This window comes from Piliocolobus tephrosceles, chromosome 7 (genome assembly GCF_002776525.5).
Source record: "Piliocolobus tephrosceles isolate RC106 chromosome 7, ASM277652v3, whole genome shotgun sequence".
In the NCBI taxonomy this organism is placed as follows: Eukaryota; Metazoa; Chordata; class Mammalia; order Primates; family Cercopithecidae; genus Piliocolobus; species Piliocolobus tephrosceles.
The window spans coordinates 68,150,520-68,163,956 of NC_045440.1; the positions used below are offsets into that span (position 1 = coordinate 68,150,520).

Genomic DNA, 13,437 nt, shown 5'->3' on the forward strand with positions numbered 1-13,437 from the left:
AGTGATGATTTATAATTTTGATAGTTTACTATATCTTTTTAATATGTGAAACTTTCATTTTGTTTAGAGAAAAAGATTTAGAACTCAGGGTTGCAGCGTCTGGAGCACAAGACCCTGAGAAATCGGTAAGGGTTTCTGGCATCTTTTAATGTTTAATCTTTCATCAGATGATCCTCAAATGTGGTGGTGGCAGGTGGGGATAGAGAATATTGAGAGAAAAAGAGAGTAGACCAATTTGAACAGTAATAAAATTAACTAAATTCTGTTCTCATAAAGTGTAAATTCTCTTAACTGTTATTTCCTTGACATAATTTTTCCTTTTTCATTTGTGTGTCATTTTTTAAAGTTTATTTTAAATTAGTTCTCTCTGCTTTGTTCACATGTACTATTCCATGGGAAAATTATCTTGGTTAAATTTATAACTGATGTTAATACTTTTCTTGAATACATCTTGATCACTTACTTTTCTTATATTGGAATGATTTCTGAGAAAACTGAAGACTTTATTTTTAAAGCATTTTAGTAATTGTTACTTATTGTAACATTAGAGAGATAATAATCTTATTTTTACTTGAATTTTGCAATTCTCATCATTAAGTGGAATGAATTACATCATTGCAGTTAAGTAAGGAGGTAATTTATTGTTTTTACCACAATTTATTTTTTCTGTGTTTTTACCACAATTTATTTTTTCTGTAGTTGGTTATGTAGTATTTATTTCTAATACAAGTCTTGTTTCATCTTTGAATGATGATTAAGACCTTTAATTTCATTAAAAAGCTCATTCTTAAAAAGGATGCAGCAACTTAAAATTATTTACCCGTAGGCAACTTTTGATTTGCTTTTACTTATGCCGAGAATATATCCTGTGGGTTATCTGTTTGGAAAAGTTTAATATTGCACCAGCATCACTCACAGTATGCTTCTAGGTTAACCTGAGAAATCATTCCTGATAAGATAACCATGGTAGAAAAAAAAGAAGATAAATTTCAAAGCTAAATATATTTTCTTTTACCAATCAAAAGTTTCCTTTTAAAAGGTGAACTTTTTAAGGTAATATGTTGGCATGTTAAATTTTGTATTTATGGTTACACTAGTGTGTGACAGACCTTATTTATCTTTGAATTGAAGCTCCTATAGAGTGTCAAGTTGATTTATGAGAATAAATAAGTAATTAGGGGAAACAGGCCTTTATTTTTGGGTTTACTTTAGCTATGCAGATCTTAGAAAAGGTCATATAAGTGATGTTCTAAAGCAGAGATTAGCAAAGTGTGGCCTGTGGCCAAATTTGTTTGTTGTCTGTTTTCATAAAAAAAAGTTTTGTTGCAGCACAGCCTTGCTCATTCGTTGACATACTGTTTGTGGCTACTTTAGCACTATGGCTGAGTCTGCTCGTTATGAAGAGAGTGTGTAGTCTTGCAAATCCTATTTACTGTCTAGCCCTTTACAGAAAGCATTTGCTGACCCTGTTTTACAGAATACTTTGTAACAGATAACAGAAATGGCGATTAAAGAAGTAGCACAGTGTCCTAGTACATAGAAATAATGCTACAGATATATTTAAAATTAATATCTGACTCTAGTCTTTGCTTAATTCTTTACTAATAGCGAGACCTTAGGGTGGTATATTACTTCTCAGAGAACCTCAATTACCCATTTATAAAATAAGCATTAGATATTGAGAATCTGGCTGGGCGCAGAAGCTCACACCTGTAATTCCAGCACTCTGGGAGGCTGAGGCAGGCGGATCACTTGAGGCCAGGAGTTTGAGACCAGCCTGGCCAATGTGGTGAAACTCCCTTCTTTACAAAAATTAGCTGCGCGTGGTGGCAGGTGCCTGTAATCCCAGCTACTCTTGAGTCTGAGGCAGGAGAATTGCTTGAACTCGGGAGGTGGAAGTTGCTGTGACCTGAGATCGTGCCATTGCATTCTAGCCTGGGCGACAGAGTGAGACTCTGTCTCAAAGGTAAATAAATAAATAAATAGATAGATAGATATTCAGAGTCTTTTATAGCTGTAAAATTCCGTTATTCAATAAATAAATAAATAAATAAAAATAGATATTTGGAGTCTTTTATAGCTGTAAAATTCTGTTATTCTGTGACTGTCTTAAGTACCTGCTGGGATAGGAGGTCTTTTGAAGTCCCTTCTACCTTTAAACTTATGATTATATGTAACAAACAGATTTTTTTTCTTTGTTTTAGCCTGATAGACTAAAGCAGTTTAGTGTGGCACCAAGACACTTTGAAGAGATGATACCACCTGAAAGACCCAGAATAGCTTTCCAGACACCTCTCCCTCCTTTATCTGCCCCATCTGTCCCACCCATCCCATCAGTTCATTCCGTTCCTTCTCAAAATGAAGATTTGTGCAGTGGACTCAACAGCGCCTTTGGTGAAATGGTGTCTCCCAGGTGCTTGTTTAAATGTTTTGTGTTTGGGAATTAGGTAAGGTATTGCTATATTTTATGTTTAGAAGGATGTGCTGAAGCGGATAACGTTATTCTTCAGAGATTTTGTACAGTTAACAGTTTTGTGAAATAAGTTCTCTTGAAATTTCTTTTTTTCTCTGCTATTACAAAAATAAGGGAAATTCTTAAAACATTTTATTGTTTAAAGATGATTTTGTATCTTTAGAATGAATTACTAAGTACATTTTAGTATTTACTTAGTTTTAGGTCGTATTTTGGGATGTCTATTTTTGATATCTTTTAACATATAAAAGTTGTACATTTTTTTCAATTTTGTTGTTTCCACTTGGCAAACATTGAATTCTTCAATTTGTGCAGAAAAAGTTTCTAATGTGGCTCTTTTTTACGTATAATTTTATTTTAGCTTCTGTTTCCTTCAGCTCATTCTCTGTGATTACTTATGGGCTGTGTAACTCAAATGCCTGAAATAAAAAGTGTTGAGATTATAAAACCTGTAGTTTAGGTATTGGGGTAAAGATTTCATTTCTATAGTTAAAAGGCTATAATAGAGTATACATAAAGAAAATTCTGTTGTTAACACTGATATTTTCTGGGCTATACTTTCTTCTTTGTAGGACCTGGGCTTATTTTTTGTTCACTGGTAGTGTATTAATTATAAAATATATTTAAATTTAGAGGTGTTTTTCTTAACTTTTTTGAACATTGATATTTTCTGAACTATATTATTTCAGTAGAAGTTGGTCTTTTAGTTACTAACCCACTGTAGAAGTGTGTTTACTGTACTTATCAGGGGCTTTGTGTTTTTCATCTGTTGGCTTCCTGACTCAAGAATAGGAGGGATTGGAATTGACAGAGCATTTTATGGTGGTCTCAGCATTGAATTAGGGATTGAAATGGTTGGCTTTCCTCTCTTGATTTTGGGCAAACCACACCTTTGTTGAACTTCAGTTTTCTCATTTGTAAAAGTGGAGTAGTAGTATATTTTATTTCATGTTTACAATTATAGGGTTGTGAGGATTAGCTTGTATAAATCTCTATAAAATTAGATTTAATGATAATGACAGCTCCCTTTCATAACAGTTATTTGACATTTTTGTTTATGTATCTTTGTTGTGAGGATAGTGTAAGGGTTAGACACATATTGAGTGGCTAGTAAATATGAAAGATACTCCCTACTGAAGAGAACTTCAGGGCCTTCTTAGTTCTTTGGAATTATTTTGAAGTATATGACAAGGGAGAACCTGTTAAGATACATACAACACTGAGAACATTCTAGAATGCTGCCATCTCTTTCTGTTCGTTTAAAGGAATTTGCCTTTGCCATTTTTACTACTGAAAAATATTGCATTGGTGGAAATACAGAGATATTTCCTAATCAGTAATGAAGTGCTAATGTAGAGGTTTTCAGAAGTTTTAAATTTATGAAATACTAAAGATACGTCAGGACTTTACTGTTGGTATTTAAGTTGCTTTTATTTTACTATTAAGAAATACACTCGTTTCCTCAGTCAGACTGAACCATTTGTACTTAACACTGTTTTGTAGCTCTTTGCCTTCTCTTTCTGGATTGTCCTTCCTCTAACACACACAAGCTCACTCCAGTAGCATGGCTTAAGCGTTGCCTCTTCTGGAAAGCCTTACATGTGCTTTCTTTCTCTCCCTTATGTGGTTTAAATGTCCCTGGTCCTGTACCTATAGCACTCTGCGTTTTCTGGGCTATATTACTATTTAATTTAATTTGCTTGTACTATTAATTATTTAATTTGCTTGTACCGACTGTAGTTGTTTATTTTCATGTTACTCTTGAGGGACAGGGACCATGTCTGTCTTTATTTGATACTGGCACATTGTGCCTATTGGATATTAATTGATTGAATATTAAGCCAGGTTTTTGTCTTACACCTGGCTGTACCTGAAATTATGTACCTGAAATTGTGAAATCCTATGTAATAATATTTGCTTTTTGAGTCATAATTTTTGATGAATGATTGGAGCAAGGTGGTGACTTTTTCTAAAGTAGTGATAGGATTTTCAGTACTGTTTTTGCAAAAGAGTAATATATTGATTTTTTAAAAAAAATTGCAATGAAACATGAGAGGAATTTTTCATTTTTATTTTCATACAGGATTGCACCTCTGCCTCCACCTCCCCTACTACCCCCTTTGGCTACTAACTATCGAACTCCTTATGATGATGCATACTATTTTTATGGGGCCAGGAATACTTTGGATCCCAGTCTTGCTTATTGTAAGTTATCTATAGGGTAAGCATTTTCTCCCCCCTTGGCTCAATAAGGAAAATTGTTTTTTTTGTGTAAATAAAAAATATCTAAATGAGAAAAGCACAGCTTTGCTTAATTCAGATGTTATATATTGACTTAATAAATGCCCTATTTTAAAGCCCAGTTACATTTTATAGTTACTTCCTTTTCATCTCTATTTAAGAAATAACGATTGTGTTTTCTTATGCTCTTCTTTGCTAACTTCTAACCCAGAGGGAAATATTGATGGTTTTCCCTAGGTAACATTTTGATTATGTACCTTTTTCTGGAGGAATAAATAAAATGTTATTAAATGGTTATTCTAAATAAATGTTTTTTTTTTTCTTTTTTCTTTAAGATGGTTCAGGAATGATGGGCGTACAGCCTGCAGCTTATGTTAGTGCTCCTGTCACCCACCAACTAGCGCAACCTGTTGTGTAAGTTATTAGTTAAAAGAATAATTTTTTCCCCACTTTTATTTTGTAAAGATACACATAACCTAAAAGCCACCATCCTAACATTTTAAAGTATACTATTTAGTGGTATTTAATATTTTCATAATGTGCAGCCATCACCACAGTCCATCTTCAGAACTCTTTTTGTCGTGTAAACTGAAACTCTATACCCATTAAATAATAATGGTGTACCTCCCCATTCCCCTACCCCATTCTCTGGTAACCACCATTCTGTGTCTCTGATTTTGACTACTCCATGTACCTCATATTGAATGGAATCATACAGTGTTTATCTTTTTGTGACTGACTTATTTCACTTTGCATAATGTCCTCAAGGTTCATCCGTCTTTTAGCATATTTCAGAATTTCTTTCCTTTTTAAGGCTGAATTATAATCCATTGTAATTGTATACATTTTGCTTATCTAAAATCTATCCATTTATCCATTAGTGGACACTTTGGGTTGCTTCCACATTTTGGCTATTTGTGAATAATGCTGCTGTGAACATGAGTTTACAAATATCTCTTTGAAATCTCGTTTTCAAGTTTTTTGGGTCTGTACCCAGAGCTGGAATTGCTGGTCATATGGTAATTCTATGTTTAATTTTTTGAAGAACTACCGTACTGTTTTCCACAACTGCTATACTTTTTTTATATTCTCACCAATAGGACACAAGGGTTCCAATTTCTCCATGTCTTTGCCAATACTATTTTCTTTTTCTGTTTTTATAGTAACCATTCTAATGAGTATAAGATAGTATTTTCATTGTAGTTTTAATTTGCATTTCCCTAATGATTAGTGAGGTTGAGCATCTTTTCATATGCTTATTGGCCATTTATATATCTTCTTTGGAGAGATGTCTTTTCAAGTACTTTGCCCATTTTTTAATTAGGTTGTTTGTTTTTTGTTGTTGAGCTTTTAGAGTCCTCCATATTACCTGGTTATTAATACTATGTCAGGTATTTGATTTGGAAATACTTGCTCCCATTCTGTGTCGATATTGCCTTTTGATGCACAAAATTCTTAAATTTTCATAAAGTCCAGTTCGTTTATTTTTATTATTGTTGCCTATGCCTTTGGTGTCATGTGTGAGAAATCATTGCCAAATCCAACATCCTGAAGCTTTTGCCCTATGTTTTCTTGTGAGAGTTTTATAATTTTAGGTCTTATGTTTGAGTCATTTTGAGTTAATTTTTTTATGGTATTGCATAAGGGTTTGTCTTAGTTATTTTGTAAGCGGATATTCAGTTTTCTTAGCACCATTTGTTGGAAAGACTATCCTTTCTGCATTGAGAGATACTGGCATTCTTGTTGAAAATCATTGGACCAAATATACGAGAGTTTATTTCTGGGCTATTTTTCCTTTTCCCTTGGTGTGTATGTCTTCCTTTATCCCATTACCTTAGTGTTTTGATTACTGTTGCTTTGAATGTTTTGAAATCAGAAAATGTGAGTCCTCTATCTTTGTTCTTTTTCAATATTGTTTTGGCTATTTTGGATTCCTGGAGATTCTGTATGAATTATAGGATGAGTTTTTCTATTTCTGCAAAAAAGTCATTGTGATTTTGGTAGTGAGTGTATTGAATCTTTGGGTAGTTTTGACATTTTAACAGTGTCACGTCTTCTGATCCCTGAACATAAGATATATGTCCATTTATTTATGTCTTTTAAAATTTCTTTAAGCAATATTTCGTAGTTTTCATTGTATGGGTATATGTCTTTCACTTCTTTAGTTAATCCCTAAGTATTTTATTCTTTTTGCTGCTTTCATAAATGGAATTCCTTTCATAATTTTCTTTCAAATTATTCATTGTTAGTGTATAGAAATGCAGCTGATTTTTGGGTGTTGACTTGTATCCTGTTACTTCACTGAATTCATTTATTTTAATAGTTTTGTTGTAGAATCTAGGATTTTCTGCAAATAAGATGATAACATCTGTGAACAGAGATAATTTTGCTTTTTCTTTCTGATTTGGATAGTCTTTATTTTTATTTTAATTTTTTTGAGACAGAGTCTTACCCTGTCACCCAGGCTGGAGTGCAATGGTGCGATCTTGGCTTACTGCAACCTCCGCCTCCTGGGTTCAAGTGATTCTCCTGGCTCAGCCTCCTGAGTAACTAGGGTTAAAAGCGTGCACCACTATGCCTGGCTAATTTTTTGTATCTTTAGTAGAGATGGGGTTTCACCATGTTGGCCAGGCTGGTCTTGAATTCCTGACCTTGTGATCCTCCCACCTTAGCCTCCCAAAGTCCTGGGATTACAGGTGTGAGCCACCACGTCTGGCCCCTTATTTTTCTTTCTTAATTACTTTCTTAATTATCCTGACTAGAGATTCCAGTACTACGTTTAATAGAAATGGCTAAAGTGGGCATCCCTGCCTTGTTCCTGATCTTAGAGGAAAAGTCTTCCACTGTTGTGTATGATGTTTGCTGTGGGTTTTTCATATATGGCTTTTATTATGTTGAGGTGATTTCATTCTGTTCCTAGTTTGTCGAGTTTTAACGATTCAAGTGTTAAATTTTGTCAAATGGTTTTCTGTATTGAGATGATCATGTTATTTTTTCCCCTTTATTCTTTTAATGTGGTATATTGATTGATTTTTTTATATTTAACCATAACCATCCTTGTTTTCCAGGAATAAATTCCACTTAGTCATGGTGTATAATTATTTTAATATGCTGCTGGATTTGGTTTGCTAGTATTTTGTTAAGGAGTTTTGCATCAGTGTTCATACGTGATCTTGTTGTAGTTTCCTTATGGTGTCTATTTCTGGCTTTGGTATAAGCATAATGCTGGGCTTATAGAAGGAATTAGGAAGTGTTCCCTCCTCTTGAACTTTTTGAAAACGTTTGAGAAGGGTTGATAATAGTTCTTCTTTAAATGGTTGATAGAATTCACCAGTGAAACCATAAGGTACAGGGCTTTTCTTTCTTGGGCGATTATTGATTACAGATTCAGTCTCTTTAGTAACTAGTTATAGGTCTATTCAGATTTTCTTTTTCTTCATGATTTAGTCTTGATAGGTTTTTATTTCTAGGAATATGTCCATCTCATCTAGGTTGTCCAATTTGTTGACATATAATTGTTGATAATATTCCCTTACAGTCCTTTTTTATTTTCAGAAGATTAATAGTGATGTCCCTTTGTGAATTTCTGATTATATTTTATTATTTATATTTACGTATTTATTTTTCTGATCTCATTCTTCCCATCATAGAATTCCTGATTTTAATAGAAGATTCAGAGCCTTCTTGTTGTTCAGTGTAGCTAAACATTTGTTAATCTTGTTGGTTTTTTCAAATAACAAACTGTTGGTTTGGTTGATTTTTTTTTTTTTTCTGTTGTTATTCTAGTTTCCATTTCATTGATTTCTGCTGTAATCTTTTAAATTTCCTCCCTTCTGCTTACTTTGGGTTCCGTTTGCTCTCATTTTTCTGGTTTCTAGAGATGAAAAGCTAAATTATTGATTTGGTATCTTTCCCTTTGTTTGGTATATATACTTAACAACTATAAGCTTTCCTCTTAGTACTGTTTTAGCTACATCCTTTAAGTTTTGATATGTTGTCTTTTCACTTTCATTACTCTCGAAATGTTTTCCAATTAAAAAAAATTTCATCATCAACCTGTTGGTTATTTTGAAATGTGTTGTTTAATTTCCACATAATTGTGAATTTCCCAAATACCCTTCTGTTACTCATGTCTAATATAATTACGTTGCAGTTGGAGAACAAACTTTGTATGATTTCATTCAGTCCTTTTTAATTTATTGAGGCTTATTTTAAGACCTAACGTAGTCTGTCCTGGAGAATGTTCCACATGCACTTGAGAAGAATGTGTATTATCCTGTTGGTGAGTGTATTATTCTGTAAGTGTCTCTTAGATCTGGTTGGTTTATAGTGTTATTTCTTGTATTTCCTTGTTGATCTTCTGTGTAGTTGTTCTGTTATTAAAAGTGAAGTATTTAATCTCCAATCGTTACTTTGTGTGTGTGTATGTTCTGATATACAGTCTTGCTGTGTGTGTGTGTGTTGTGTGTGTGTGTGTGTGTGTGTATTCTGATACACAGTCTTGCTCTGTTGCCCAAGCTGGAATACAGTTGTGAGACCATAGTTTGCTGTAGCCTCATCCTCCTGGGCTCAAACAATCCTCCTACCCCAGCCTCCTGAGCAGCTAGGACTACAGCCGTGTGCCACTGCGCCTGACTGATTTGTTTATTTTTGGTGGAAACAGGGTCTCCCTGTGTTGCCCAGTGTGATCTTGAACGCCTGGCCTCAAGCGATCCTCTTGCCTCAGCCTCCCAAAGTACGAGGAATACAGCCATGAGCCACCACACCTGAACTCCAACTATTATTCTTGACTTGTCTGTTTTTCTCTTCAATTCTGTCAGGTTTTGTTTCATTTCTTAGGTCTCTCTTTATATGCATATGTTTATAATTGTGTCTTACCGAAGATTTGACCGTTTTATTAGTATCAGAGAGTCTTCTGTGTCTCTGCTAATAGTTTTTTGTCATAAAGTGCTTTTAGTTCTAATATAAATGTTGCTTTTCTGGTTCTCTTTTAGTACTGTTTGCATAGTGTATGATTTTTCGTATTTACCCTCAATTTATTTGTGTCTTTGAATCTATAAAGATGTCTCTATGTAGACAGAATGCAGTTACTTCCTGGTTTTTATGTTTGTCATTTTTTAATTTTTTTCTATATGTCTTATGTCTTTTTGTTCCTTTAATCCTTTAATCCTCCTTTATTACCTTCTTTTTCTTCTTCCCTTTTTTTTTTTTTTTTTTGTTTTTTTTTTAGAGACAGGGTCTCATTCTCTTGTCCAGGCTGGAGTGCAGTGGTGTGATCACACAGCTTACTGCAACCTCAAACTCCTGGGCTCAAGCAATCCTTCCACTCCAACCTCCCAAGGAGCTGGAACTACAGGCACATGCTAAATATTTGTATATTTTGTAGAGATGGGATTTTGCCATGTTTCCTAGTCTGGTCTCAAACTTCTGGCTCAAGTGATCCCAGCCCTACAAAGTGCTGGGATTACAGGCATGAGCCACCGTGGCCAACCTCTTTTTTTTTTTTTTTTTTTTTTAAGATGGAGTCTTGCTATTGCCCAGGCTGGAGTGCAGTGGTGCAATCTTGGCTTACTGCAAGCCCCACCTCCCGGGTTCATGCTATTTTCCCGCCTCAGCCTCCTGAGTAGCTGGGACTTCAAGTGCCTGCCGCCACGCCCGGCTAATTTTGTTTTTGTATTTTTAGTAGAGACGGGGTTTCACCATGTTAGCCAGGATGGTCTTGATCTCCTGACCTCGTGATCCGCTCGCCTTGGCCTCCGAAAGTGATGGGATTATAGGTATAAGCCACTGCGCCCGGCCTATTAGTTTCTTTTATGTTAAATATTTAAATTAAACATTCAATTTTGATTTTTTTAGTTTTTTTTTGCATAATTTTGAGTTTTTTTGTGGTTTCCCTACAGATTAAAATTAATATTTTAATTTAAAATAAATGAGTTTAGATTAAGGGCAACTTAATTTCAGTGGTACACAAACCTTTTCTCTAATATAAGGTCATTCCTTTTCTCTACTTGATGCTGTTGTTTTCATACAAATCACACTATTATACATTTAAGTCTCAACACAGTTTTATAATTATTGCCTTATGCAATTGTCTTTTATTTATTTATTAATTTATTTTTTGAGACAGGGTCTCACTGTTGCACAGGCCGAAGTGCAGTGGCATGATCATAGCTTACTGTAGCCTCGAACTGCTGGACTCAAACAATCTTCCCACCTTAGCCTCCTCAATAGCTGGGACTACAGGTGTATACCACCAATGCCCAGCTAATTAAAAAAAAAAAATTTTATTTTTGTTTTGTTTTGGAGATAGGATCTCGCTGTATCACCCAGGCTGGAGTGCAGTGGCATGATCATAGCTCACTGCAGCGTCAAACTCCTGGGTTCAAGGGGTCCTCCCACCTTAGGCTCCCAAGTAGCTTCTACTCCCGCTACGCCTAGCTAATTTTTTATTTTTTAAGTTTTTTGTAGAGACAGACATCTTTCTATGTATCCCAGGCTGGTCATGAACTCCTGGCCTCAAACCACTTCATCTCCCAAAGTGCTAGGATTATAGATGTGAGCCATTGTGCCCATCTGTAGTTATCTTTTAAATCAAATAGAGAAGAATAAAGTTACACACGTCTTTACATTTGTAATATCTTTTATATTTGCCTATGTAATTGTCTTTACTAGCGTTCTTTGTTTGTGCTTACTTCAATTGCTGTCAAGTGTTCTTTCATTTCAAGCTGAAGGACTCCCTTCAGTGTTTCTTATAGAACAGGTTTCTTAGTGATGACTTCTCTGAATTGTATTTAATAATGTCTTAATTTAGCTTTCATTTTTGAAGGATAATTTTGATGGTATGGAATTGTATTGGTTGGCATTCTTTATCTTTTAACACAATATGGTATCCCCTAGCCTTTATGGTTTCTGATAAGCTGCTAATCTTACTGAGGATTCCTTGTATGTGATGAATGGTTATGCTCTTGCTTTCAGGATTTCTCTTTGTCTTTATCTTTCAACTGTTTGACTGTATAGGTGTGGATCCCTTTGAGTTTTTCTTACTTGGAGTTTGATGAGCTTATTGGATCTGTAGATAATATTTTTCATCAAATTTGGGATATTTTTGCCCATTATTTTTTCCAACATTCTTTGTGTCCCTTTCTCTGTGTCTTCTCTTCCTGAGACCCCCATTGGTACACATGATTGTGTGTCACAGAATATCCGAAGCTTCATTCATTTTTCTTCAGTCTTTTTCTTTCTGTTCTAGACTGGGTAATCTCAATTGACCTGTCTTCAGGTTCACTGATTGTTTCTTCTGCCTGCTCAGATGTGCTCTTGGCTCCCTTTTCTTTACAATTATATTTTTCAGCTCTATCATTTTTATTTGGTTCTTTTACAAGTAATTTCTGTCTCTTTGTTGTTAATTTTATTTGGTAAACATTGTTTTCACAATTTAATTCTCTTTTTGAGACAGAGTTTCACTCTTGTTGCCCAGGCTGGAGTGCAGTGGTGCAATCTTGGCTCCCTGCAACCTCTGCCTCCCAGGTTCAAGTGATTGTCCTGCCTCAGCCTCCCGAGTAGCTGGGATTACAGGTATGCGCCACCAGGCCTGGCTAATTTTGTATTTTTACTAGAGACAGGGTTTCGCTATGTTGGTCAGGCTGGTCTCCAACTCCTGACCTCAGGTGATCTGCCCACCTCGGCCTCTCAAAGTGCTGGGATTACAGGCGTGAGCCACTGTGCCCAGCCACTTTATTTCTTTAGACATTTTTTTTTTAGTTCTTTTAACATATTTCTAGTAACTGAATAAAAATCTTTGTTGATTAAATACAAGGCATGGTATTCCTCTGAAATTTTCTGTTGACTTCTTTTTTCACTGTATGTATGGCTTATAATTCTCTGTTTCTTTGCAAGTGTCATATTTTTTTTGTGTGAAAACTGAACATTTAGGAAACATAGTGTGGCAACTGTGGAAATTAGATTCTCCTCCTTGTGGTTTGTTGTTGTTGCTGTTTTCTAAGTACCCTTTGTAAAGTGGGTATTCTTTGTCATATGTGACCACTGAAGTCTCTGTTAGTATAGCTTAATAGTTCATGATTAGACTGAGATTTCTTTAAAAGCTTTGACCCAGTAAACCTCCCAGCCTATGCCAGCTGGTTCTGTGTGCGTGTGCTGGGACATGCTTTTAGCTTTCACATCCCACTTGCACAGGGCCTCCATGCCAGCCAGAAATGAGAGGTGTTCTCAGAGCTTCCTCGGGCATCCATATAATTGCACATGCATGTGGGTTTCTAAATTCTCAGGAATGTGTTGGAGTTTTTCCAGGCCCCATGGGCATGTTATTTCCCAGATTTTTCTTTTAATTTTATTGGTCAGCTTTTCGCTTGCTCTGGCTGGTATCGCTATTTGAGATAGCTATGATGTTAAGTAATTACTGCTGATTGTTTTATACAAAACCCCAGGATAGAGAGCTCTGAGTCTGGTAAAAATAAAGATAGACCCTGTGAATGGGGCTTTTCCTGGGAGCTGCCAGACAGGTCAAAAGTGAGATTTTTCTAGAGATTGGATTTTTGGGGAATTCCAGACCTATTCTACTTGTCCAGTGGATACTAGATTACTGGTTTTCACAACAACTGTCTTTGGGCAGCGTTTAGATTTTAAGTTTATGATAGAACTAAGGAGAAATTGAAAAATAAAGGGCAAGTTCAAATGCCACAAAGTTTCTTTTTCTTACTGAAAAT

The 13,437-nt window shown here is 35.1% G+C and overlaps 1 protein-coding gene across 11 annotated transcripts in view; it reads left to right on the forward strand.

Moving 5' to 3' along the window:
- Positions 1–13,437, forward strand: part of CSPP1 (centrosome and spindle pole associated protein 1) — a 134,172-nt gene that overhangs the window by 51,993 nt on the left and 68,742 nt on the right. For all 11 annotated transcript variants that reach the window (XM_023222303.1, XM_023222304.1, XM_023222301.1 and 8 more), the window contains 4 exons: positions 68–125; positions 2,205–2,413; positions 4,557–4,678; positions 5,050–5,128. In XM_023222303.1, the coding sequence (XP_023078071.1) occupies positions 68–125; positions 2,205–2,413; positions 4,557–4,678; positions 5,050–5,128 (468 nt within the window). The remainder of the gene's footprint in view (positions 1–67; positions 126–2,204; positions 2,414–4,556; positions 4,679–5,049; positions 5,129–13,437) is intronic.